Source organism: Chelon labrosus (assembly GCF_963514085.1).
Source record: "Chelon labrosus genome assembly, chromosome: 4".
In the NCBI taxonomy this organism is placed as follows: Eukaryota; Metazoa; Chordata; class Actinopteri; order Mugiliformes; family Mugilidae; genus Chelon; species Chelon labrosus.
Genome location: NC_140340.1, coordinates 21,106,305 through 21,134,213, shown reverse-complemented (window position 1 = coordinate 21,134,213; position 27,909 = coordinate 21,106,305). Strand labels below are relative to the sequence as shown.

Below are 27,909 nucleotides of genomic sequence, written 5' to 3'. Positions count from 1 at the left end.
TGCTGAGGTTGTGGAGGCTGAATATGTCATGAATAATTACAAACCCCTCTCATCCTCTCAATCAACTTGATTGCATTAGAAGCAGAACCAACAGACTGCTCAACAGCCATCTTCCACAAGCTGCTGAACTGCTGATCTGATCCGGGATGTGCACTTTACTAACATATATATATTTATTCTCTTTTACTTATTTAACTAACTCTTTTACTTATTTAGATAAGTCTTTACTTATTTACAGTATGCACATATCCCAGAGAGAAATGCCTTCATTCTATCTGCTGTTTTATGTATTTCAAAATGACAAAAAAAAGCTTGATTTGATTTGAAACTCCAATAAGAGTAAAACATTTAAGTGTCGTTGATTTAGCTCATTTTTATTTTTATGTATTTATTTATTTTTTGATACAGAAGCATTAAAATGATGTAAAATGACTCTCCCACACATTAACATTGCTCCTGGTGTAGTTCTATTTCGGTCCGGTGGGGGCGCTCTGGTTTCTGTAGAAGGGTTCAACCGTTCATCTATTTTAGACAAAGAAGACCCTACGCTGACATGAGAGAAGTACTGACACAAAACTTACTAATGTTTTGTGATTATTAACAAGTGTTTAAATTAGTATTTTTTGTTTCCAAGTCCGGCGTTGTTTAGGTTTTAACGAAATCGCTCATGGATGAATTAAACGCGACATTGTAATGTGTTTCTTTTTCGGTTAGCAACTGGCTAATTAGCATCTGGCTAACCGGTGTAGCTGTCAGACGGTCCCATCTGGTCACGTGAGGGTCGGGGTTACGCTACCTGCTGCTGAGACCGGTTCAGTTCATTCTACTGTATTTAACCTCGCTGTTCTCATCTTGCATCGGGGGCTTCATGTTTAACCACCTCTCCGGTGCTTTAGCGCTGTTACCCCGCCGCCTGCTCTCTTCCTCACCGAGGACTTTCACCAGAGCCTGTCGCCTCCTCGGTGGGATGGAGGCTGCCATGGTGAGGTGCATCCCCGGGGAGCCCAAGTTCACCATCTCCTTCTGTCTGGACGGCAGCCACAAGCACATGCTGCGGGACCAGGACGAGCCGCTGGGGAAGGTCCTGGCCCGGATCTCCAAGTCCATCGCCAAGAACCAAGGAAAGGCGAAGAAGTCTAAAAAGAACAAGGAACCACAGCAGGAACCCCAGCAGGAACCTGCCGTGGTGAAGCTGCTCTACGGCGGAGACGAGGTGCCGGACACGGTGCTGAACTCGGAGACGTGGCAGGACGGAGCTGTGCTGCAGGTGGGAGACGTGAAATACTCGGTGCAGAGGAACGCCCCCACTTTCACCACCGCTGAGCTGCCGGGGTCCCTCCTGTCCGGGTTCCCCGTCTGCCCCAAGCTGGAGGTGGAGTTTGGAAACCTGCAGGACTGCGAGTTCACATGGTTCAAAGAAAACAGGCCGAACACAAGGTAAATACACATACAATGAGGCGTTATGATCATATGATGCGAATGTTACAAAAGAAGCTTTAAATGATCATTTAACTGCCTTGTAACATCCTTTCCGTGTGCACCTGTCCATGTTTTATTTGCTTCAGTGATACGTTTCATTTCTTTTGCTCCAACAGTCCAGGTGTGCACTTTATTCTGATACTATTTACTCAGCAATCAGATTTATCTGGTTATATTGTGGTTTCAAATAGGTTGTCTTTCCCTCACTGGACTGCACATTATATAGTAAATTTATAGTAATATAGTAAAGGAGACACAAACCAACAACAGACTATGAGTTTGAGTAGCATTGTCCTTCTCTTTGTAGTTGTTTTGCTCTTTTCATCTTGTGTCATGTTTGCCCGTTGTTTGCGTTTATTTGAAGAAATTCACCACCGATGGTGTGCCACTTCTGCCCTCACAGCACATACCGATCTCACATGGGAATAGGCCCTTCTTCCACATGCAGCATATGCCCTTGAACATATTCTTCTTTTAGTTTATAAACATGAATAGCCTCATTCCTGGATGCTCTGCCTGTTGTTTACAAGTGCTGCTTCAATGTATATTTATGTGTGATGTTTTGTGAGATGACAGTAAAGTCAGTTAACAGTCTCAATCTGGCTCTTATCTTCTGCTGATTAACCTTAGCTGTTGTTAGCCTAGCCACGGTTTCCAGTCTGACTAATTGAAAACGGAAATGTTGATCCAGCTCCTTCTTTTGTTTGAAACTAATGCTGAATACTAGGACCTTTATGAAGACTCAGAGATTTAGTGCATGACTTTTATATTAGAATGTAACATTAGTGTACCTAATGACTTTTTCTTTGTCTCCTAAAGTGTTTAAATATCTTGTTTTATCTCCAAGACAGTAGTCAAAGAAGTTTATCTTAAGTCAAATATAACTGTTATTCATAAGCTGAAACGAGCTTTGAACATATCTGAAACCATTATTCAGTTATCATAACATTCATTAATACACAGGATTAGAGATTAGTTCAATGGACTCTTTAGTTTATCGACTATTTGTTGCAATTCTGGATTTAATTTGTAAAAAATACTTGGCATTGGTTTGGAAAGCCATGAGGTTATTTTTCAACTATAAAACATACTAGAAAGTAAATATATTAGTAACAACTCTTTAATAACTAAATCCAAAGGCTCCATACCAAAAATAGTTGTTCACTTAATGTGTTTTTAGTTGAAAGGAAAGAAAATCTGCAGACTTTGTGTCATGAATGAGCTTGAGGACATTTTTGTTCTCGTTCCAGGTCTGATGCCACTAAGGAGGTTACGGGTGAGGACAGTGGTTGGACACAAGTTGGATGTGGGCGAGTCCTCGTCCCGTCCAATCAGGACATCGGTTGCCGGCTCAAACTGAGCTGCACACCCAAAGACGGAAGCCGCAGTGGTCCGGCCAAGGAGCTGGTCTCTGTGGGAGCAATTGAGGCTGGACCAGGGGTGTGCACGTTTGACAACCGCCACCTGTACACTGTGAAAGAGGCGGACTGGCCGGTCATGAGGGTGGTGTCTTACAACATACTCGCTGACATTTACGCCCAGACGGACCTGTCCAAGACAGTGCTGTACCCGTACTGTGCCCCCTACGCCCTTCAGCTGGACTACAGGCAGAACCTGATCAAAAAGGAGCTGGCCGGATACAATGCTGACATCATCTGTCTGCAGGAGGTTGACAAAGGTAATCACTCCAGATTGTTCTGTTATTCTCCAGTGTGAGTGCTGGCTACGTTTCTCAGGTGTGTGCAGAGTAATATGCAGGTTAATTAGTCCAAATACTGTAGGAAGTGTTCCTGAAGGAAGATGCTGAACGCAGCTAGCAAAAGTGTCACTTCAGGTGGCTAGTTTCTGTCATATTTAAAGCTTCAAAAGTAAGCTTTAAAAATGATTCATGTGAAAAATATTTTTGGAAAGCTGTAGGAGCTTGCCTGGCATAACTAGGGCTGGGTTTAAAAAAAAAATCAATTTTCCAATTTAAATCAATCTTTATTTTAAAGATTCGTTATCAGTTCATAAAATCCTCAAGTCGGTTTTTAAAATATTTTCTTCAGGGGTGTTCATGGACAGTTTGACGCCAGCGCTGGATGCCTTTGGCCTGGACGGTGTTTTCAAGGTCAAAGAGAAGCAGCATGAAGGACTGGCAACTTTCTACCGCAGGTCAGGTCAACCATCAGCCAGCATCTGCATTTAATGGATTATGTCTTTATGCCAATCTGTTACAGCCACAGTTTGGTCGTCTGATTATTGTTCAGACCCTGTGATCAGTATCAATGGTCCTTTAGCAACTAAACCTTTAGGGTTTCTTGAAGACGTTTCATCCAAGTCTTCAGATCAAAATGTCTGGTGGGGCGTTTAGGTTTTTATTAGGAACATCTGTGAGTGTTGCCCACCTGTTACTCACCTGTAATTAGAGGTTGTTGTTCAGGTTAACCTGTTGGTAGGAGTCCATCTACAGACTGAGCTGTCTACTGTATGTTCTTCTTATCATCAGTACCGTTCCTCTCTGGTGTGACGATGATAAAATGAAAGTAAGTCGTTCACTTTGTAAAGTAAATCTTGTTGTGTTTTAGGTCAAAGTTTCGACTGCTGAGTCGTCATGACATCCAGCTGAGTGAGGCGCTGACCTCTGACCCCGTGCACTCTGAGCTGCTGGACAAGGTTTCTACTAATAGCTCCCTGAAGGACAGGATCCTGAAGAGGTCCACTACACTGCAGGTACAGCTGCTCACCTGCTAAGCGACATATGAATAGAAGACGTCACAGACCTGTTTCAATATTGTTGAGTTGTACTTGGGCTCCAAACACATACTTTTTACAAGATCTTGTGATGGAAGGCAGTGTGTTTTCATCAGTGTTGATAACGTCGTTACCTAACGCCGTTCTTTTAAAAGGCGTTATTCCAAACACTGGTTTTCATACCAGCTGAAATGGACTGAAACGGGTAAAGCAGAAACACCCAACATCAAAGTCCTAGGCCTCATTCATTAACATCCGTCCTGGGCAATCTGATCGCAAGTGACCAGCTTAATGTACAGGACACTTTGAGGTTGCATTTGGCTGATCCAATCTCAGACTTCATGTGGAGATGGTCTGAGACACATTTGACCTCATTCATTTGTTAGTGTGAACATACACTGAGTCCTGTGTCACATTAAAGACCACCTGCTCAATAGGAATGATCTGTGGAAGAGGAGTTTATTTATATATTTTCATTCAAAAAAATAAACATGGATTATTGCAAATGATCACCTGTAAAGACAAAAGCACCATAATTGATGTCTGTTCATTAAATAATGACAGCCTCTTCAAATATTCTGTCCGTCCATGTAACGTCAGGGCAGAGATCAATAAATAAATAGAAGGATTATTATCTGTGAATGGGAGAGGCTTTGCAGCTTGTTCCAAAATATGTGTCAGCCACTAAGTCGTGATGCACCCACAACAAACAGCTGTTTATGGTTCTGATACAGCAGTAGGTAGAAATCCATTAGAGACAACATTCATTCATTCATTCATTCATTCATCTTCTGTAACCGCTTGCCCTGTGAAGGGTCATTAATGACAACAGCTGTTATAATATTCTACTGACCAGATGGTGTCAGTTTAATGCCAGTTGTGAACACAGGTACTTAATGCCGGTCATTAGTGTTCGGATTGTCCAGGTTGGATGTTAATGTAAGGTCTGGACAGGGCTGAGGATGTTGTCACGTCCTCTGTAACATATCACATAAAAATATGGTTAAATTCATTGTTTGTTTTTTTTGAAATATTCCAATAAAGTATGTTTTGTGCCTTGTTTAATATCTCTTAACTGTTTATGGTCATGTTGGAGTTCAGGCAGTTTGTGGTTAATGTCTTAAAACATGCTACAAATCTCTGCAAGAAAAAAAAAAGATTTTCCACCAGAATTACAAAAATCAACATTTTGGTCAGTAATTCAAATCTTATTTACGCCTCTCTCTGAATCATTGACTTCTCTCCAGGTCAGTGTGCTCGAGGACCTGAACAAACCAGGCAGGAAGGTCTGTGTGGCCAACACTCACCTGTACTGGCACCCGAAAGGTAAAACGGCTCACTCCTCTTAACAGATCAGACGGCAGAGTGACGATCTCAGGAACAAACTAAAAACTGAATTCATCTTCTTTGAAGGAGGGAACATTCGCTTGGTCCAGATGGGCGTGGCTCTGCAGCACCTGAGCCGTGTGATTGCGGAAGTTGCGCCTGGAGCCCCGCTGGTCTTTTGTGGCGACTTAAACTCCACACCAAACTCAGGTAACTCCAACCCTCACCGGGCTTTAAGGCAAAGCAACAGTGGGCGTTTATCAGTATTTGTTATGACAAAGGATTGACCGGTTTATATAATTATAGGAGTTGCATGTGGCATGGCATGTGGAGTCCTGCTGCTTACCATTTACATGTGGTGGTGCGTTTTTGACCTACTGACCACACACACACACACACATACATACCCACCAGTGTATCCAGACTGATACTCAGTTGCAAGCGTCAAGCAGTACCTATTATACCAGCACAGACTACACTGGTGATTCCTCACCTATTCTTGAGGATGTCATGCTCTTGTCATTAACTCATCTCCCACCTGCAGGTTTGTATGTTTGTCTTGTGTCTTTATATTCTGACGGTGTGTGAATCCTGTTTGTTGTTTTCTTCCTGTCTCAGGTGTATCCCAGCTGCTCTCGGAGGCTCTGGTTCCTCAGCAGCATGCAGACTGGAGCAGCTCGGGGCCAGAGGAGTCCTGCAACATGGAGCTTCTCTCTGCCTTTCCCCCTCTGCTGAGTGCCTGCGGTCAGCCGGCCTACACCAACTACGTGGGAGGATTTCACGGCTGCCTGGACTACGTCTTTATACAGCCAGACAGCATGCAGGTACAGAGACTGATAATGCTGGTACTACTACAGTATTGCCATTTTAAGGCCACTGTTCCTGTAAAGCATACATTTTTGTTCTGTCTGAATTTCACATCAGATAGCATCTGAAACTTTCCACACACCTTCCTGACGTCAGAAACTGTTGATCGTTATTTGAGATGCATCTCTCTGTCGCCACATTGCAGCCTGTGTAGCCAATTAAAAGAGAAGACAATGTCAGACTTTTGAACGAAATGTCAGTTACATTTATTTATAAAGTACTTTTCTACCTATTAGTGCTTTACAGTCACAGTGACACATCTACACACTCATTCACACACCAATGTAAAGCACTGGGAGCAACATATTGGGCATCAATCTACTAACCCTCTGGTTTGTGGACAACCTCTTATACCTACAGAGCCACAGACGTTATTTTTGCAACATTTTACTGTTACAACATGTTGAAATTAATGGACTACAATACAGAATATGGTTCCCTTACGTTGACATAAAATAAATGAAATTGACTGTCCATGCTAAGCTAAGCTAAACTGCAGTGTTGGGAACATTACTTTAAAAAAGTAATTAGTTATACTTACTCACTACTTGTTCCAAAAAGTAACTGAGTTAGTAACTGAATTACTCTACAATAAAAGTAACTCGTTACCAGGGAAAGTAACTATTTGCGTTACTGTTAAAAAAAAAACAAAGTTGCTATATGTCAAAGAATTTGGATTTTTTTAGAGCAGTTTTCACAAGTCAGTTGAAATGAGTAGAACAGACAGATGTTTGTACATAACTTTCGATATTTATATATATATATATTTTATATATATTATATTTATATATATATAATATTTATATTTCGATAGGGTTTAGACGGCGAGCTATCATCTGTGGTGGAGGTATCGATGTTTTTGGCCACTAGCTTTGTAGATGCGTGTCGTTGTGTGATGCTTCATTGAATTAGAGTTGCTTACATGCACGTTCCTCCCTTTGACCACAATTATTTTTTTTTATTTATTGAAGTAGTGCTTATATCTCCACCTTGAAAATGCCAACTTTTCATCGGATTGCTCCTGACTCGCCATCTCTGTTGCTTCATCGAATCTCTGTTTAGCTGTTGTGTGTGTGTGTGGCACGTGTGCTGGCATGTGTGTAAAACCACTGGCTCTGATTGGCTACCATGAAACATGACTCTGCCTTAGCCAATCATAATCGCTTACCTCGTTATTAACCCACCTCCTCACTAGCGGTGAGCCAGGGGTGCGTTCGGATTACACAGTTTATTCAATCAATGCATAGTAACGCACCGCATTTAACCTCCAGTAACGTTAACGGCGTTGTAACGACGGGAAAAGTAATTAGTTAGATTACCCCGTTACTGAAAAAATAACGTCGTTACCTAACGCCGTTTAAAAGAACGGCGTTAGGTAACGAAGGTTATTCCAAACACTGCTAAACTGCGGTGAAGGAAAAATTCTTAACATTTGTATTAAAGTAATATTTAATTGTCCTGCTGCTTCTATAGCTTATTTTTTTGTGTATTTCAAAATGTGTAACTGTGTTAGACTGCTGTTTATGTGTTTACTTTGAATGTGAAAGTATTGGTTATCTTTTTATTTTTTATGAATAAAGTCTTTATTTAATTTCAAATTGGAAGCTATTAAACAATGTAGTATAAAGGATGTTATTAGCTTAAGTACATGGGAAATACGTCTTAAATGTTCCATTTTAGAAATCTTTACGTTATTGTATGAAAACCTGTATTTTAAATTTATCAAGTGTCCTGTATCATTAATTGATATGTGTTTAAATATTCAACAAGTTGACTCGTTGCTGTAATTCAGGACCGCTGTCAGAGAGAGATACTATGTACATAGTATATGCAGTTATTATTTTTTTTTTCAAGGAATAGAAAATAAGTAAATCGTAGAAATGATAAACCAGCTTGGCTGAAACTAAAACATCTGTGTGTATGTGCAGGTGGAGCAGATAATTCCTTTGCCCAGCCACCAGGAGGTCACCACCTACGAGGCTCTGCCCAGCGTGGCTCACCCCTCCGACCACATCGCCTTGGTCTGTGACCTCCGCTGGAACCCCTGACCTCTGACCTTTGTGTTCCTGCAGGTTTAATGGAGAACCACAAAAAGAGAAATAATCTCACACCAGACGAGAACTGTCTTAAACTACAGCATGATGGAAATGTTGTGATTGTGTTGCATTATTTACTGTCCAGATTAATGAAAGATGCTTTTCATCACTGATATTCAGTTTTGGGTGAAAAAAGACAGAACTGACTGAACATACGTTGTTTGTTTTAAAGGGACTTCATTACTTTGGCAACTACTGGCATCACTACATCATATTGGTTTGATAATTGTCCTCAGCTGCATATTAACTCCTGCGGTTTCTTTCTCTTGAACAGCTCTGTGACATGACCAATAAACAAATTAACTTTTTAATGTGATTATATTTATTATCATCCTCATTATTGTTATTAATAATGACAGATGTGTTGCTCTTGGTGCCTTTAAGATTGTTTTAATAAAGTTTCAGTCTGCAGCAGTGACTTCTACAATCGTTGGCTCATTGTTGCACACTGGGTTTGCAATAAATCTGGTGATGGACAGGAAGACACTGAAGGTGCATCAAATTAAATTAACAAAATAACATTGTTATTGAGTTTTTTTGTTGTTGTTTTAAAAAAGCCCTGTTTATATATTTTTTCTGCATTCTTTGTTTTTGACAAACTGCCTCATTTTGACCTTTTTTGTTTGTTTATTTTTTTAACTATATTTATTAAATCTAACACATTTATGCATAAACGGTAATACCACAGTCTTATCAAAAGGCAAAATAGCCTGGCACATCTAAGAATCAAACCCACGTGTTTTCTAGAACAGAAGTACATATCTGACTTTTCAGTTTTTCAGATTATAGTCAGCTTCATGACAAAATGTCCAAACCAGTTGGAAAATTAGTTTGTTTCATTTGCTATTTCCCTGAAAGGAAAGTTTGACATTTTCCGCCTCTTAAACGCAACTGAAAGGTCTCCATGGAAACGGTAAAACGTCAGCAAACAAACAAGAACGACCAGATTGTAAAATCAATTACTGTAGTGGCATTTTTTTCCATCATATTTTTATGCAAATCGTTGATGGATTATCCACCGGTCATCGCCACGCTGTTTTTCTCTGATTGGTCAGAAGTACCGGAGGGGGCAGGGCAGAATGAGTGGCACATACCATTATTAGTATCGTCAGGAAGCAATAAAAATGTTTCATAACAGTTACGGAACATTAGTGACAATCGTAACAGTTCGACCTATTGCATGGCCGAATTACAAAACCGACACTTGTCTCTAATTTATTTTATAAATTATTATTTATTTTGACGATTTCAGATTAGACTGCGGTTAGATAAACATCCCCGAGTCAGTGACAGCAGTTAGAGGAGACCGTCAAGGTTACCAGGGTTTACTCATCCACACCGGAAACAGAATGATTTGGCCTTTAAAATACAAAATGAAGCGTACTTTCTTGAATCAATTCTTCTTTTGCAGCCACAAAAATCGTTTTCATATAAAATGTGAATGATAAATAGAATGACATAGGCAAACTAAACAGATGACATATGATTTTGGAAGAATTCAACCAAAAAGTTTCCTTTTTTCTTTTTGTAGCTTTGCTTTCCCATTATCATAGCATTTCGTGAAAGATCTTTGATTATGTTTATGTTTGTCTTTGATTGTCGTCTTTAGTATTTGTTTATGTGCTTATTTTGAATTTCCATGGTTCGGTATCACGTATGTCCAGTCCAGTTGGGAGTTTTCCCTGCAGCATCAAACAATTAGTGACAATCCAGATTATTCAAGGGTTTTTGTACAACCTCATACTGTTAAAAAGCGACATAACCAATCAAAGGTCTATATTCCTAATCCTGGATTACTCTATAAAGATAATACAAATGAATACCACACTAAATGAGAGAAATCATTAAGTGTTCATATGCCCAAATAATGGCCCCAGTTAAATAAGAAAGTAAAATTCTATCTATAATATGTGGTCTGACAATTTTAATATTCTCATTTCTTCACAATATGCTCATAAAAGCTGTCTCGGGTGAGCACGTTTCAATAAAAGTAAAAAATAAAAAGTAAAAAAATAAAAAGTTTGAAACGTCTCTTATTTTGAAAAGCAGAATCGGATAACACACGTGTGACGTCGTCTGACTTGACGTAGAGTGGCTGTACCGGAAGCCAAACAAGGAATTCGGGTTTGAATGATCTTACGTGTCATTCCCAGAGTTTCAGTGATTCAGAAATCTGCTGAAGACTTTCGGAGAACACATCCCTGTAAGTTTGTTCACATTTATTCACTCACGGACAGACTTCTGAACATTAGGAGCTGCGTGCTAACTAGCTAGCACGCGGGTTATAGTCAGTTACTGGTCAGTTTCTAAAGCAGGTTAGCTGCGTTAGCTAACGTGAGCTAGCTAGTGGAGTCAGAGACCAAAACATGAGTTCAGTCTTTATTTATATCTCGACTCTTAACTCACTGTTCAGACTGAAACGTGCAACTTTTCATACATAAATTGTCACTATATTTTTTATAAGAGAAAACTATTGTGTTGTTGAGCTGTTGCCGATGTTTTGATGAAATTATTACCATTTTAATCTGAATGCTCTCGTTTTATTGCTGTGTTTGCCTGGTCACTGTTGTTGATTTTAATTTTGGCCCTGTATCGAAAGTAAAATAATTTACGTACGTTATCACGGATGTACAGCTGGACTTCCTTAAAGAATGAATAAAATCTTGTGATCTGTGGTGACACCATGACTAACAGCCAGGATCTGGTTCATTAGGAGGACACATTTAAATTCCTCATACGGGATCATTTGTTTTAAAGCTGAGACTTTTGTCAGGGATACAAAGAATAAACTATTTAAAGAGCGTGACAGGTGCGTCAAGAAACATTAAAAAGCCATATTTATAATGGAATTATAAACTCACCTGTTTCCGTTTTTGCTCAATCAAAGTTGGAGTCCAGTGACAGCTACTTTCATGAGGTGCACATTTGTCTTTTAACCCAAACAAGGATGCAATTGTCACTGTCTTTGTGCCATGTAAAAGGCATCCTCCTAAGAATAAGCAGGTAAAGCTGATTGATGGATGGATGATCTGTGTTTGGGCCAGGTCTGGCAAAATCTAAATAATCAGAGAAACATGATAATCATACTTCCTGGAGTACTTCCTTCAGGTTTCCGTTTCATCTCTTTAATCTCGAAGTTTACAGATGTTCTGTATGTATTTCCAACCTTTACAGTTTGTTTCAGTACATCTCCTACACAGACACACAAAATAGGTTGCCATGATTAACGTATATAAGTTAATCATAAGTTATATAAACGTATCAGTGGACCTTAATCTGTTTTAATATACTCAAATTAAGAACATCTGTGATCCAAGTGTCATAAGATCAAGGAGAAGCAGACTTCTAGTGAAGTAGTATCTGGCTAATATAGTCAGGAAGGCTACAAGGCCTGCTTCAATTTTTGGGAGCGTTACTGTGACTGGTATTATTCCAAAAAGTATTGTTGATGCCACTGGATCAAATGAAACCTGGAATACCTGCGATAGTCAGAATAAATCCAGTCAGAATAAATAAGTTTTGTCCAGTGAGTGCAGTGTACAATTTTAAATTGGATTAAATTATGTTAAACGCATATAGACAAAGAGTGGATTTGCAGAAGAACATCATCCCGTACCTCGTCGTAATTTCTTTACTTATATTTTGTCCCCGTTTGGGTTTAAGAGCCAATAGTGAGAAAGTAGTTTTAACCTGATTTTCAAGTTTGTAGATGCAGAGAATGATGTTTGTTACATAGGACTGGGTGTCACAGTCGCTAATGATTCAGCGCATCACTTACCTGGAGTGGGCTAGAGAAGTCTTCTGTGGAGTGAAATAGTTATCCAGGAGGAAAAGCCAGGGGCAAAGAACTGGGTGGACCGTATACTCTACCTCCTTTTAATCACTTGTTTTCTTGACAGAGAAAAAAGATGGATAAACTTGTGACAGGAGACACACTGAAAATGTGTCTTCACACTAGTATAATAAAAGAATCAGAAATAAAAACATTTACAGTGCATTTTGTCATTCGCTGTCACTCTCTTCTTTCCAGTTCAGGACGGTTGTTCATCGTTATTGATGAACTGTGTTTGTCCTGGTCACTGTTGCTAACGGCAGAAGCATGAAGGCTTTGATCCTGGTCGGGGGGTACGGGACTCGGTTGCGACCGCTCACACTGAGCGTCCCCAAACCGCTGGTGGAGTTCTGCAACAAACCCATCCTGCTGCACCAGGTGGAGGCCCTGGTCAAGGTACGGAGAAAACACCTGGCAGGATTTACCTGTACTGCTGACATGTTCATTTGTGTTGTATTGACTGGTTACTGTGTGTGTGTTCATAGGCCGGGGTGAATCACGTGGTTCTGGCGGTGAGCTACATGTCGGATCTGCTGGAGAGAGAGATGAGAGTCCAGGAGGAGAGAGTACGTACAACAAACCGACACTGTTCAGCATGTACTGACAGAATCAAGACTGGGTCTCGTATTTATGTTCACGATGATATGATTGATTGACTTTTAAAGAGTGACCTAAGACTGAGTTTAAATAAATCGTTTTTAAAATTAAACTGGAAATCTCTCTGTGGTCCTGTGGTACCACACAATGACATTAGTCCATATATGAAGGAGATCTAAAAAATGACAGAAGCTCCAACTCTAAGACGACTGTCAGACCTGAAAGATGATCGGATTTAAAAAGTATGACGACAGAGAGGACAGAAACTAGAGGGAAAATATTGTGGAAATAAATCTCAGGCCAGTATGTTGTAAACAAATTCAACTCCAAGACCCTCAGATGATGCTCCTCTATCACCACATCAAGCCCCATCCAAAATATTTGATAGTCCTGGCAGATCTTTGCTGGAGCAAAATCAGTTCCCGAGACTCCAGACCAACTTTCCACCACAAAAGATTCGTAGGTGGGTAGTTCAGATTGGCTTCCAGGCTATAAAGAGATTACATTTCCATAAAATAGTCTAATCCACCATCTGTTTTATTTTGATCGTCCCAGGTTCATTTCAGAAGAAAAATAAGTAAATAAATAAAAAAAGGAGTTAGTGATTACTCTTTATACATGTCAAAGGGGATTCTGGTAAAACCTGATCAGACATAAAGGATTTTATTGTGATCAGGATTCAGCTGATGTTCCCTCACAGTTCAACCATTTCTGAACACTCGTCTGTTGTGTTTTACGTCTGATAGATATAATTGTTGATCTTAGTCTGCACCATACTCACTGATTTACTGCTTCCTCCTCAGCTCGGAATTCGTATCTCTCTGTCTCATGAGAAGGAGCCTCTGGGAACCGGTGAGTTTCTCTTCACATCAGACAAAACCAAACAGACAGGAAACTATTTGTACCTCACAGCGAAGTTCAGCTTGATCATGTCACTGATTCACGGTCAGCTAACTGTATTTAATGTCCTGGACAAAGCAGAAACAGACCCAGACTGAAATTAATCCATGCCTGTCCAGATACTTTAAGCCACATAGTTTTTAGAGTCCTAGCCAGTTTTCTAGTGTAAGCTTCCTTAAGACATAAACTTACATTTTAATGAAAAAAATAATTGAAACTGAACGTGTGTCTTTGTGCACAGCGGGTCCCCTGGCGTTGGCTCGAGAGCTTCTGAACATAGACAACGAGCCGTTCTTCGTCCTCAACTCGGACGTCATCTGTGATTTTCCCTTCAAAGATCTGCTGCAGTTTCACCGCAACCACGGCAAGGAGGGAACCATCGTGGTGAGAGAGACAGAGACACAAAGTTTTTATTTTTTTACAGCAGCTGCAGGTTTATCCTGCCAGGTTTTTACAGGTTGAGCTAAAGTGAAGGATTCAGTCAGACTCAAAATCAGACATTTCAAATGATTCATATAAAAAAAATGTTTGGAAAGCTGCAGGGAGCTCATGCTTCTTGTCCTGAGTAGGGCCGGGTATTGCTACCGATTTCATGAATCTATTCATTTAGAGAGATTTCACTTTCAAGGATTTTAAATCTGATAAATGAAGAGTGAAAGACACGCTTTAGACAATAGATATAATAGCTGGAAATATAGTAGCTAAAATAAATTCTCCTTAAATTTGATGTTGACAAGTGAATATTGTGAAGATGACATTAAAAACTAATTAAATATAAACATAAATAAGCTTTAATGCAAGTGACCAAATGAAAATCTTTATTCTTATCATCTTAACTTCCATCTGATGTTTTATTTTGTTATGGTTAGTCTAATGAAAGGAAAAATATAACTCATAACTCATAACTACACTGCTTTTTACTTGATAACCAGAGACAGAAAACAGCAGTATACTTGCAACTAATGTCCCAAGCTGGAATAAAACCATCTACGCCACAAATTATTAGGATGTAATGAAAACTGAGAATTGACGCTTTACTGCCCTCTGGTGGGTTCAATGTGTAGAGCTGGACAGTTAACTGAAATTGAAGAGATTTCATTTAGATTTAACAATAAAATCTGTATCAGAGGAGCAGAGAATGTGTTTTGGTATGAGACTGATGTGTGTTACCTGACTGACGGAAGGTAACGCGAGTGGAGGAGCCCTCTAAGTACGGCGTGGTGGTGTTCGAGACAGACAGCGGGAGGATCCATCGCTTCGTTGAGAAACCTCAGGTCTTTGTCTCTAACAAGATCAACGCTGGCATATACATCTTCAATCCCAGCATGCTCAGCAGGATCCAGGTGAGGTTCACACATACACGTTGTATTAGTAGTTGTAAAAGAAAGTGTGTTTCTATTTGTACATCATGCCATATAGTTTTTTTTTATTTTTTATTCATGGTTGTGTCTTTCTCTTGTGTCTGTTTATGTGCAGCTGAGACCGACATCCATAGAGAAAGAAATATTCCCCGTCATGGCAGAGGAGGGACAGCTGTACGCCATGGAGCTGCAGGGTAACTATTACTGCGCCATAATAAACCTCTGACCACATGATCATAATTCCTCCTAAAATTATAAACCTTTGATACACCGAACAAGGTGAGGTACTCTCATGCAAAACATTTATGTCCTTTCGTGTTTAAAATAGCAGATTTATTTAATTTTATAGATTTTAATAATATGGTTTCATTTTGATTCCAAATAATTTAATTTAATTTATGTGAGCTTGTTTTGGATCAACCTTGGGGGGCCGTACACTTTTATGAAAATGAGCTTTGTTACTTTTACAGAGAGAAAAAAGAGAGTTTATGTAGTAAATATAGTTTATTTGTAAGTAATGTTATAGTATTTGTCCAAACTAAACGTCCAAACTAAAGAAATGCATAAATTAGAATTTGTTTTACAAAATTGCAAACATTCAAAAGGATTTTGGAGGTTTTGGAATAAATGTAAAACAATGTCTCTGTTGTTTAATGGCACTAATCTGTAAATGAATTGTGTATGTCATCAGATTATTTTAACAAGCTAATAAAAACCAAAAGGCTTATAATGAATCATGTCATCGGGATGTTAAAATAAAAAACAAAATAAACGCATTTTTAACGTAACAAGTATTACAATTTTACATCTTATCAGTAAGAAAATACTCTGAGATGTTTATTCTCAAGGAAAAATGTCTTGTGCAGTTCTGTAAATTAGAACTGCACAAGGTTTCTCTTTTTTTTGTCAGCCCAGTCATCTTGTTTAAATAACCTCTGTTGATTGGACGAAGGGAGCAGCGGCTTGTGCAAGCTGAGTTTTTAAAAAGTGCCTGAAGGAGATCATATTTAACAGAACGTTGCATGGTAGTAACTGATGAAACACGGCGTTAACCTCTCCTTTGCCCTACTTAGAAACATTAGTTAATATCTGTGTGATGTACGTAGTTTATTGTTGGAAGTTGACCCGTGTGCTCGCTCTGGTCTCTGCAGCTCACAGCTCCACCAGACGTAAGTGTTTGGGTTTTTCTTCACACCCAAAATCATGTAGGTCTGGAGAGGAATTGTTTGTAGAGAAGCACCATTAAAATTAAGAAAACATGAAGTCTGTCTGCAGATCAGTTGATCTTTATGTACAACTTTATAATTTTGGGGAGTTCAGATGAAGATATGAACAGATCAGAACCAACCAGAGGAAAAATCTGTTGTTGGTGCTTCTCTAGATCCTCATCCCTCTCGTCGGCTTTGTCAGAAACGGTGGCACCACCTAGATGAGCAGTGAAACCTCCCTCCCTTCCTGTAGTCCTGACAGACAGACCGTCTCTCTGTCTACCCTCAGTAGATGCTCAGACCTTGCATTAACATCTGTCCTGGGTAATCTGTCCCAAAAGTGTCCAGCTTTAAGTACCCGTGTTCACACCCGGCATTAAAATGTGTCTCCACATGTGTCCTCATTCAGCACTTGAGATCTGATGTAAATGAACACCAACACCATATGTGCAGTAGAATATTATAACAGCTGTTTCCTCTGATGGATCTCTACCTACTGCTTTATCAGAACCGTGAACAGCTGTTTGTTGTGTGTGCATCATGACTTAGGGGGGGTGATACATATTTTGGAACAAGCTTCAAAGCCTCTCTCACTCACACATATTAAGTTATTATTTATTTATTGATCTCTGCCCTGACGTTAGTTATTTTAGAGACAAAGCTCAGATTAGAACAGAGCTTGACGCTACAGGGATGTGGTTTTGGTTTACGGCAGACCTAAAACACATAACTACAGACTGACTGACACTTGATTTTTGGCGAAGTCTTCAGTAACTCACCTGCTAGAGACTCCTGGTAGTTTCTGTAGTTACTAACTTACTGTCTGTATCTCTATATGTCGTTCGTCTGTTTGTCTGTCTCTCTTTCTTTCTTTCTCTGTCTGTTTTCAGGTTTCTGGATGGACATCGGTCAGCCTAAAGACTTCCTGACTGGGATGTGTATGTACCTCCAGTCGCTAAGACAACATGCTCCGGAGAGGCTACGCACGGGACCCGGTTTCCTCGGCAACGTCTTGGTGGTGAGTTCAACTTGTTGTGGCTTCACATGATGTGAGGGTTTGTGCTAAACGATGACGATCCTCTGTGTTTTCCTCTCAAAGGACCCAACAGCACAGATTGGGGAGAACTGCACCATCGGTCCGAACGTCACCATCGGCGCTGGCGTGATCGTGGAGGACGGCGTGAGGATAAAACGATGCACGGTGCTGAAGGGGTCAAGGGTCCGATCGCACTCCTGGTTGGAGAGCTGCATTGTCGGGTGGAGCTCCTCTGTAGGCCAGTGGGTGAGTAGAGGAGTCACTGGAAGTTTCCGAGCATGAACCACGTCATCTGAAACACCCTGACCGGGTTAATCTGTGTCGTCAGGTGCGCATGGAGAACGTGACGGTGTTGGGGGAGGACGTGATCGTTAACGACGAGCTTTACCTGAACGGCGCCAACGTCCTGCCTCACAAGTCCATCAGCGAGTCTGTCCCAGAGCCACGGATCATCATGTAGCACTGGGCCTTTTATACGGACTCAACTCAAAACTGTGCCACAGAGGAGGACGAATGTGGTGGAGGAGAATGAGAAGAAAAAGAACAGGGAGCTTTTTTGTTTTCTTCTTTAAAATTCAGTTTGGACTCAGTTTTTAGCCCTGCTCCGCTGCAACTTCCATCAGATACGATGGTCCAGCAACAGACAGCAGAAAGGTTTACACTAATGAAATTTATGTCTTGAATGTGACAAATGGTAAAAGGGGGGCGTGATGTATTCTGGGGCGTAGGGATTAGGCTGCTGTTTGGATTGACTATGCATTTACACTTCCTGGACAGCTTCATTGAACAGATGCTAAGGGATCAAACAGAGATTATTACTTATTAATACAAAGTGCAGTATTGGTCATAGATACCTCACCTACAAATTCATTGTGGTGGATAGTTGGTCTGCAGCCTCTCAGCTGGGAAAGAAGCGTGATAGCATCTGTTCCAGAGAGTCTTAGTTGAGTGATTTTCTGAAACACAACAAATGAGGACACAAATACGACTCCCAGGCTCTGACCACCAACCAACAATCAGACTAAACTCACTAGAATAATCCAAATACTGATGCTGCTGTCTCGTTGGTTTGAGGTTGGAAAGATGCAATAATTGGGTATGAATGAAAACACTGCAACAAATTGAAGTGTTAATGGTCTGTGAAGCCCCATTCTTGACATCTGGAAGAGAAGCAAGATTCTTGACAATATGTAAAACATTTCACTTATCAGTGGATCTTTTTGTTGGTTGATGATTTCACTGGCCTGGACGCCAGACCAACTTCACCCGCCCACAAATCTTTCGTGGTGGAAAGTTAGTCTGAAGTCTCTCTGTTGGGAACTGATTATGCTCCAGCTAAGATCTGCCGGGCCAATCAAATTGTTCGGGCGGGGCTTTATGTGGGGATAGACAGAAGACTAACAGCGACGTAGTCATACACGTCATCTGAGAGCCGTGGAGTTGAATTAGTTTACAGCAAAACGGCTGCCATTGGAGAAGTGAGTGGTTTAGAGTTACAAAGATATTGACAGTGAAATACTTTAAAGGATGAACAACTAACAGTGATTGAGGCTTCTGTCTAGAATGCCTTAATCACCTAATGCCACACACTTTGCTCTGATTGGCTTGAAGACTATCCAGTCGATCCAGAGGTGTTATTTTCTCTGTATTGGTTGAAACACGGCCCACAATGAAATCCCAGCCGAGAGCCAGATAATGCAGCAGTAGTTTAGTAAATGGGACATGAGAACAACCTGCAAACACCTGTAGAAAAATGTGAAGGACTTGATGAATGTCGTGTATTTTTGGTTGTAACACAATTGGCCGAGATGAAAATTTAGAACGACAGTGATTCACTACTGTGTGGAAAGTGGAAAACTGGACGTGCATCTCCAACAGTTAGCTTCTAGTGAGTACTTTGATTTTGTTCATTGCTAAGTGGTGACACACATGCAGACGTTTTGCATGTTAGCATAACCTTTTAGCATTCATCTGAAGCCAAGGGCGCTGGGGTTTCACTCTTTACTCACTAGATGGCACTAGATTAAACTGAGAGTCTGAATGTCTGATTCAAATTTCAATCCTTGGAATGACATGTATTAACAAAGGGAAGAGTCTGCTAGGGCAGGGTTAGTTTCTAATCTGTTATCCTTGTTGTAAAAAGCGAGGTAGGCTACCGTTATATAATTAGGTGATAAAGTAAAATAACTACTGTCAAAGCTTTCTGGATGTCGTCCTCGTTTCTGTCGGCTCGAACACAAAGCGGCGAGTTGTGAAACATTTTGTGATGAACAATAATCTGAACTTGTCAAGACTTCTGTTTGGATGAATGAAGTAAATTCTTGTTATAAAGTCTTTTTTTAAAAGAGAATAATATAATCTACTGACCACATACACGGCTCACTTCTTCTTTTTAATAAATATATTTTACAGATGTAGATCAGATTATTGGCACCAGTCTGACCGTTACACATGAGGGTTATTTCAGCTTTGTCTGTCTTTCAGAGAGGAGGGGTAGGGGCAGGGTGAAGATGGTTTCATTCAAAATGTTTTTATTGGGGACTGATGTCAGTGTTTCCGATGCCTTCATTTTACAGGCTCTCTCCATTTTTCCTGACACAAAATCGCTGCAGTATTCTTACAGATGAATATTTATGGAACGTTTGCGTTGTTTTCTCTTCAAAAGCAGTCGCTGCTAAATCCCGACACTAGCAGACACTAACACTTCTGTTATCTCACTGAGACTGAAAAATGACCAGAAAATTAAAAGTCCTAAATATTAAAAAAGGTTGTCAAATCTAAGGTTTAACTAAAGATGGGTAAGTTGCAAACACAGCAGGCACACAGGAAAGAGACTGGAGGAAACAACAAAAGTACATTCAATGTCTTCAATCGCTGCGTCACTACTTGCACCCATACATACATATTTTTCTCTGAAATGTTTCTCCATGGTTTTCAGTGGCATTACATAAGTTTGATTTTTTTTTTTTAAATACTATTTTAACTGGTGTTTATAGATTTTGATATCCACTGTGTCTTCACTACCTACTTCGTTAACCTTTATTAAATATTACAGCGTAGATCCTGAAAACCCTTAGTTTACTCTCTGATAATGCTGAATGTGAAGATCTCAAGTTTCACCTTTTCTTTCCCACTAACGTTCTCCCTGATAATGATTTTTAACTTGAATCTCAAATCTTTGAGACAGTAAATGAATTTTAACATGAACATGCAGAGAAACTAAAATTAAAATGTACACATCTGAAAGAAACTAAATAAAAAGTGCGCATTTAAGAAAAGATAATATATGATAATTCTTAAAACTCATTGAACTAGACAGGACAATGATACATTACTTTATAATTATATTATTATTACATGAATGACTATGTATGAATGCATGTAAGGAATGTATTTACAGTTCTCAACAACATTGATCACTTCTTTCCAATAACACATATGTGCCAACTCACATCCAGCAGCGACTCTTGAGGACTTTTTTAATTTATTCTGGATATCTCAGATTTTCACAGTTGATTCATTTAAACATGGACACACAGAGAAACTGAAACAAAAATGTAGACATGTGTCACATGTCCCCTCCTTGTGGATTTTGTCCAGTAATCTTTTCCCGTCAAGAGCAGTAAGACACTGAACTTGTATAATTTGTTCAAATGTTGCAACTACAACAAAAAAAAAGCAAACGAGCTGCTATTTATGTTCCCTTTTTGTTTTTATAATCGTGTCACAGATGGATTGATATAAGATATTCTTTCTGACTGACCTAGATAATATGAGTCTTTAACCAGATACAGGAGCTCTAAAGATGTTATTGATTTCAACAGAATTATTAAAAATAATCCACATTTCAACAGAGCAAACTTTAAAACATTCCCTTTTTTTTTTTTTTTTTAGTTACATTTGAGTTTTATTGGAGGAAAAAGGCCACACATGAAACAGAGAGGCAGACTTATCACTTTCCTTTAGCCCCTTAATACCGTTTACAAATTTGCACCTAATAGAAAATTCACAGGTCTGATAAAAACAGAAGTAGAAATGAAAAAGAAAAAAAAAAAAACAGCCTCAACAATGATTCACTGACACTTGCCGGTCATAAAACTTCTCATCTGGAAACTCTACAGAAATGAAAACACTGCGTATGTAGTTCTAGTTCTACCTCTTCCTTTTGGGGAGTGCCATTGTTAGTCTTGTTTTTACCCTTGCCACAAAAATCATTAATCTTGTCAAATCAAGTTTATAATATATACAAAGGAATACATGCAAAAGAAGAACCATTTGAGTCCTCCATGATGAATTTTAACAAAACCTGGAGCATTCAAATCTGCTGTTCCCACACAAATATCTCAGTCCTTCTAGTTACTACATAAAGGTGGCATATATTATCAGCCAGTATATTGTTATTGGATTTTTACAGTTAATCATATTCTCCACAACATAGTTCTGACATCACTGATACATCGACACCAACATATTTCTACACTAAAACTATTTCAAACTCCATAAAAGTTTTGTTTCCGTGAAACGTCAGTGAAGATAAAGTTTAGTTCGTCTTGAAACTAGACCAAAAACCTGTTGATGTAGGGACTGTGTGCTGTTCCACTGTTACAGAGACTGGTAATATCTTCATCGGTATTTTATGCTTGGTGACAATGTAAGGAAACAGCTTCTCAGTGAAAGTGTGTTTGAAGGTGTGTATGTGTGTGTTCGCATCAAGATCAAAGAACGACAACCTCCCTTTGTTCCAGTCCAGATGAACTCTGATCTTCTGGAGCTTCTTCACTGACAGAACTTTTTCTGGGTGTGGTGGGAAGGACGCTACACAATTTCCATCACGAAAATATATTTCCCAAAATCCAATCTGTACTTGTTTCTTTCTCAGAACAGACTCATTTACAACTCCTAGACCCCAGTATTCATTATTTCTGATCTCAACATGCCAGCTGTGAGCCCCTGAGTTAAAACCCTCAGAGCCGAGGATGACTGGGTGTTGGTTAAACCTCTCTGGGTTGTCAGGAAGCTTCTGTCTGTTTCCAAACCTCACACTGGTCAGATCTTCAGACAGGATGAGGTGTGTTTCAGCAGTGTTTGGATCCAGAATCACAGGAGTGAAGGAGACCTTCTCCTTCATCTTGTTCCAGATGTTGAAGGTCAGGTTGCCCAGATGTTTGGCCACATCTATGAGAGCTCCTGAGACCAGCTGTGGATCCTCCATCAGGGGGCGCTGCTGGACTCTTTCCACTGCAGCCTTGTAGTTCAGCAGGAATGAGACGTCTTCAGCTCTCAGCTCCTTCTCTGTGACTCTGATTGTGTCTGAAAGAGCTGCTATCTCTTTGCTCAGAGCATCAATCTTCTCCTTCATCATCTGACTCTTGTGTTTCTCTTCCTTCCTCAGAGCAGTGATTCTGGCCTCCTCTTCCTCTTGTAGAAACTGGTGAAGCCTCTTAAACTGCTCCTTAATCTCCCTCTCTGTTTGTTGAGCCTGGACCTTAATGTGTTCTGCTGTTTGATCAAAGTTTTCTTTAGCTTCTTCAAAGATCTTCAGTTTCTCCTGTACAGGCTTCAGATGTTTCTGGAGCTCCTCTCTGCGATTCTGTGCAGCTTCATCAATCGGCCTGAATTTGTGGTCAGCATGTGTTTTTGAATCTCGACAGACGACACACACTGGCTGTTTATGATCCAGACAGAACAGTTTTAGTTTCTCAGAGTGCAGACTGCAGAGAGACTCAGACCCTACAGAAGCACTCCGTTCTCTCTCCACTAGGAAGGCCTCACACACGTTCTTTAAAGCCAAGTTACGAGGTAGTTCGTTCGACAGAGAGATCTTCTTACAAACTGGACATCTGGGTATTTGATTTTCAGACCACCATCCCTGGAGACAGTCTTTACAGAAGCTGTGGCTGCATGACAGGATGACAGGATCATTGAAGATGTCATGGCAGATAGGACAGGAGAGATCGTCTTCCGACTGGAAAGTCATTTTGTCTCAGAGTGAAAAACAAAAGTCATAAAATAGAATACCGTTTTCTGAGGAAGTTCCTTAAAAAAATATCTTTCACTTTGATCTTGATTTTTGAAACTCCTTTTTCTAACATGAAATCAGCAACACATTGAAGCGGCAGTATCCTTGTAATCCAGTCTCCCAGTCTTCTTGCATCTGTAGTTGTAGTTTCTGCTTCTGCTCTGATCTGACTCAAACACACACTGACCAAACGAAACAGCATGACAAATGAAGTTTAATACACATACCGGCTTGGAATGAGGAACTTATATGGCACGCATCCCCTATAAATTTCCAGGTTATGATTTTTTGAGCAGTCCATCTCGCTCATTGTACATTATTAATGACTGTAAACCTTCCCCTTCTTTTTCTGTCTTTGTCCTGTGAAGGGTCGCAGTGGGGGGCTATCCCAGCTGTCATTGGGCGAGAGGTGGGGTACACCCGCGGACAGGTCGCCAGTCTATGGCAGGGCTAACACAGAGAGACAGACAACCATATTCCACTGGTAAGAAGAAAAGCTGTATTTTTCATGAACACATATTCTTGTAGAGATGAAGGGAGGATAGAAACACCTGATACACATACTGCAAATATCAGTACAACACATTTCTTCTCAGTGTCTAACACTGTCTCGTTCATGCAGAGAAAAACCTGTGAGCTGAACTGTTTTCTTAAATTTCACAACATAACCAACCATATCCTCTTTTCCTCTCTTCAAGTTCATTTATAATCAAGCATTGCACAATCATTGACCCCAGCCAGTCCTGCTTATGTGGCAGATTCTCCAGCAATAGAACTTCATCCAGTCCATTTAACATTGGGGTGGTAGTGTCCTTGTTTGGGCCTTTTTTGCTGCATCTGGGCCAGGGTAACCTCTCATCATTAATGGACCAATTCATTCTGAATGATAGAAGTAAATTCTAAAAGAAAGAGTCAGGATATCTATCCGACACCTGTCAACACAAGAACGGTTTAAAGAAGAAGAACAAAATTAATGTTTTGGAACGGCCAAGTCAAAGTCCTGACCTTAATCCAATAGAAATGTGTGTATGTATGTTGTATGTACAATGTATGTTTTAGGATTGACTTTAAGTGCTTATAAATCACTAAAAGGACTGGCTCCTATGTTTCTCTGTGATCTCCTACAACCACACGTCCCGTTAAGGTCACTCAGGTCTGCTGACCACTGTCTTCTGGTGGTCCCTAGGACTGGACTAAAGCACAGGGGAGATCGTTCTTTCTCACACCAGCCCCAAAACAGTTTACCTCTGCATATTAGGCAGGCACACGCCTGTGTTTTAAATAAAAATATTTAGGAAAAAAATAGTTTAGTATGACGATTAAAATGAAGTACATACTGTACAAAGTAAAGTTAATTCTTGAGTTCATGTCATTTTCATGCGAGAAAAAGAGGATGTGGTTAATTATGAAGTTACACTTAAAACCTCACACTTTATCAGCATGAAGCCGTGAGCTGTGAGATTGAGCGGAAGTGTGCTTCTCTGATATAGCAGGAGGTGCGTCTTTTTCTCTGCTGGGTGACTGCATATCTGTTCATTGGAAATACAGTTCTTGTCAATTATTGTATATTGGCAGGAATGCAGCGCTGCAGGAATGAAGTGGATGGCACTGCTGTCAACTCCTCACTGCTTCAGAGTCCAGGCGAGCAGCGACGCGGCACCAAGGGTTCACAAACGCTGCTGTTTGTGATGCTGAGTGTGGTGATGTGTGGCATCGCCACAGAGACCTATTTCATCAGCTGCCTCATCCATTCTGCACCCGTGAGTATCACCTCCGTCATTAGATGCTTTCAACCACCTTAAAGCTACTTATGGAAAACAAAAGGAAAAATCTGTCTGTTTGTGGTCACATTATTAGTTTGAATCTGCAAAATACCTGGTCACTTAACAAATAAATTCAGGGAAAGAGAAGAATAGGTTGTCAGAAATATATAGAAATATATTTAGACATCAGTTTACGAATGAAAAACAAGCTCTTCTCCTGAAATGTTTGTCAGAGCTGAAATAATTCACTATTATATATAAACTGAGACACAATAAAAATATGAATTGAATTGAAGGGAATATTTAATTCCCTTCCAGTAAAACTATAGCTCTCGTGACAGATGTGTGTAGCACGGATGATTTTTAAATGTTTTTTGTTTTTAAACCTCTGTTGCAGGCTGTTTCAGAGCTGATTTCTAACAAGACATCAGGTGAAGAAACTCTCATTGCATTTCACCCACATTATTAATTTCACTATTCTATGTAACTCTTTACAACTTTTCAGTTCCCGTCACAGGACGAGATCGACTCAGCCATGTTCTGCATTCAAAACCGATGGCACATCTGTTTGGTGAGATGACCGAGTGTTTTTTTTTTTTTTTTTTTACAGTGCAGCAGCCAGGTACTGTGCACCTATGAATAAAAAGCAAGAAAAGCAATTTTACGACCTGTCAGTATAAATCTGAGGCTGTGGACTCTGGTTACATTGATCAGAATTCAGTTTAACATTACTGCATCTGTCTTTTGTCTTCTTGTCCCTACAGATGTGTCAATAGTAGTTCATGAAAGTCAGGTCATGCATTGGAGCTTACGCCGCTCTCTTCTTCATGGCATGGACTACAGAGACGGGAGGCTTGAAGTCCAGAAGGAGGGATATTACCATGTTTATTCCAAAGTTTCCTTCACTGTGGGTGGTACATTTTACCACTGTGTCATGCGTTTTGATCCTGAAACAACCCTCATGAAGTCTGGGAGCACAAAATCTGGAACCAGCTACCTCGGTGGAACTTTTTATTTCCATGAAGGCCAAACTATTTATGTTAAGGTCAGCAATACCTTAAAGATTATGCAAAACCCTTCCTTTGAAAATTTCTTTGGTGCATTCATGGTGTAGATACTGCAGATGAATGTTAATGCTTTGTGTTGAGGCATTAAATAACTTCGTCTGCTTCGTAGTGTGAGTGTTTCTGCATGTGTTTGTGTATTTTGCTGCCTTCAAATAAAACTTGTGAGTTGTGGTTACCACAGGGAAAGTCATGTACACCCCCCGTGATTTCAGATCTTATAAAAAATTTCCACTTGCAAGGTTGTGAATGCCACAGGAGGGGGACGACAGACCACATGACGTTAAGTTGTGAACATGGTGAAAATGACTCTGTTTGAAGACACCTGTTCATCATCAAAAAAAGGATTAAAAAGGATTAAAACAAGAAGAGAAAAAACAGAAATGGACATTATTTATTTAATCTGATCAATCGCTCTGATCAGAGATGAACTGTTTACATGGTTGGGATATAAAATGATCTGATCAGAAATATGTGTTCAGATTAAAACATCAATCAGCGTAGAAGGCGGCCTACTTCTGCTACTGTGGAGAATCAAAATGTCAAAACACATGAAGATATGCCCAACACATTTTTAGGTACCTATATATATGTGGATGTATGTGATTGGTTGGCCTGCTGTCACATGACCAAGCCCACTCTCCCTCACTCTTCTTGTCACATCCTGTCAAGTCTTTTTGTTCTTGCCTTATCATGACTTCTTGGATAAGATAGAAGAAGAAAAAGAATATGAAAAAGAAGAAACAGGAGTAGAGAAAGGAGAAGTAGAAGGAAGAGGATGACAGTGACGAAGCACAAGAAGGAGGAAGAGAAGAAGTTTTCCCCCAAACACTATCTCCAACTCTGAATTGATAAGAGTAGAAGAAGACCAAGATGTCTCCACGTCTCCAGTGTTGCTGTCCAGCTTTGTTCTTCTTTTCAAACACTTGTTTCAACAACTTGTTTTTCTACCTCCATGTTTCTGTCCCTCCTGATTTTTACCCCTCGTGGAGCAAACGTGCTGAGAAAGAACAGAGAGAAACCAGCAGATCATGTGTTCACATAGTTATTAGGAGATCAGATTATCAGTAAAACTTCTATTGCATGTTTAGCTGTTCATTTCCTAATCTTGGTCGTAGGTCTAAGAACCTTTTGTGTTATTTTGCTTTGTCAATTGTCTCCACTTACCTCTCCAATTAATCTCCTCACGACCCCTCAGATGTACTTTCCGACACTTTGAAAGGCCCCACACCCAAGGTTTGGAAACCACAAACGTAACAAGACAATGTATCTTCACTCGGAGCGGCTACAACAGTAAAACTACAGTCATATAGAAGAACGATGGAGGTAGTTTAATGCCTATATTGGAGTATGTGTCACTGATACTGATACCACTGTCCTGAACTAAACCTGGAACCTGGTGTCAGGGCCATTTAGTCCATTTAGTTCAGGACAGTGGCAGTTTTTGTTAAGACAAAATGTCTCCTGTGAAAATGATCCCCTGACGTGACAGGTCCATCTGCATTTAGATATCATATAAAGTTTAGTTCATCAGTTAGTTTGTATTTACTGTGGCATGAATCCAGCCATATTTAATTTGTAATTTATGAACCGTCACTGGTCTTTGTGAGAAAAACCAAAAGACAAAA

General features: G+C 40.0%; 4 protein-coding genes across 4 annotated transcripts; 3 read left to right on the top strand and 1 right to left on the bottom strand.

The window, feature by feature from the left end:
* Positions 1–448: 448 nt before the first annotated feature.
* On the top strand, positions 449–9,136 carry pde12 (phosphodiesterase 12). Its single transcript, XM_084542471.1, has 8 exons — positions 449–1,437; positions 2,730–3,157; positions 3,528–3,633; positions 4,047–4,191; positions 5,460–5,538; positions 5,626–5,748; positions 6,157–6,362; positions 8,334–9,136. The coding sequence occupies exons 1-8, from the start codon at positions 869–871 to the stop codon at positions 8,451–8,453; spliced, it is 1,776 nt and encodes a 591-aa protein (XP_084398597.1). The 5' UTR covers positions 449–868; the 3' UTR covers positions 8,454–9,136.
* A 1,467-nt stretch (positions 9,137–10,603) lies between these two features.
* On the top strand, positions 10,604–19,806 carry gmppb (GDP-mannose pyrophosphorylase B). Its single transcript, XM_084542486.1, has 10 exons — positions 10,604–10,704; positions 12,532–12,729; positions 12,819–12,899; positions 13,734–13,782; positions 14,072–14,214; positions 15,015–15,173; positions 15,307–15,385; positions 17,290–17,417; positions 17,499–17,681; positions 17,764–19,806. Exons 2-10 carry the CDS (start codon positions 12,601–12,603, stop codon positions 17,893–17,895), a joined length of 1,083 nt encoding a protein of 360 aa, XP_084398612.1. The 5' UTR covers positions 10,604–10,704; positions 12,532–12,600; the 3' UTR covers positions 17,896–19,806.
* Positions 19,807–21,744: 1,938 nt separating this feature from the next.
* Positions 21,745–23,412, bottom strand: LOC311486575 (nuclear factor 7, brain-like; the record flags this gene model as incomplete). Its single annotated transcript, XM_084542477.1, has 1 exon — positions 21,745–23,412. The coding sequence occupies one exon, from the start codon at positions 23,410–23,412 to the stop codon at positions 21,976–21,978; it is 1,437 nt and encodes a 478-aa protein (XP_084398603.1). The 3' UTR covers positions 21,745–21,975.
* A 1,376-nt stretch (positions 23,413–24,788) lies between these two features.
* On the top strand, positions 24,789–26,432 carry LOC311487552 (tumor necrosis factor ligand superfamily member 14-like). The gene is made up of 4 exons (XM_084543861.1): positions 24,789–25,214; positions 25,615–25,648; positions 25,723–25,788; positions 25,982–26,432. Exons 1-4 carry the CDS (start codon positions 25,032–25,034, stop codon positions 26,329–26,331), a joined length of 633 nt encoding a protein of 210 aa, XP_084399987.1. The 5' UTR covers positions 24,789–25,031; the 3' UTR covers positions 26,332–26,432.
* The last annotated feature ends 1,477 nt before the right edge of the window (positions 26,433–27,909 follow it).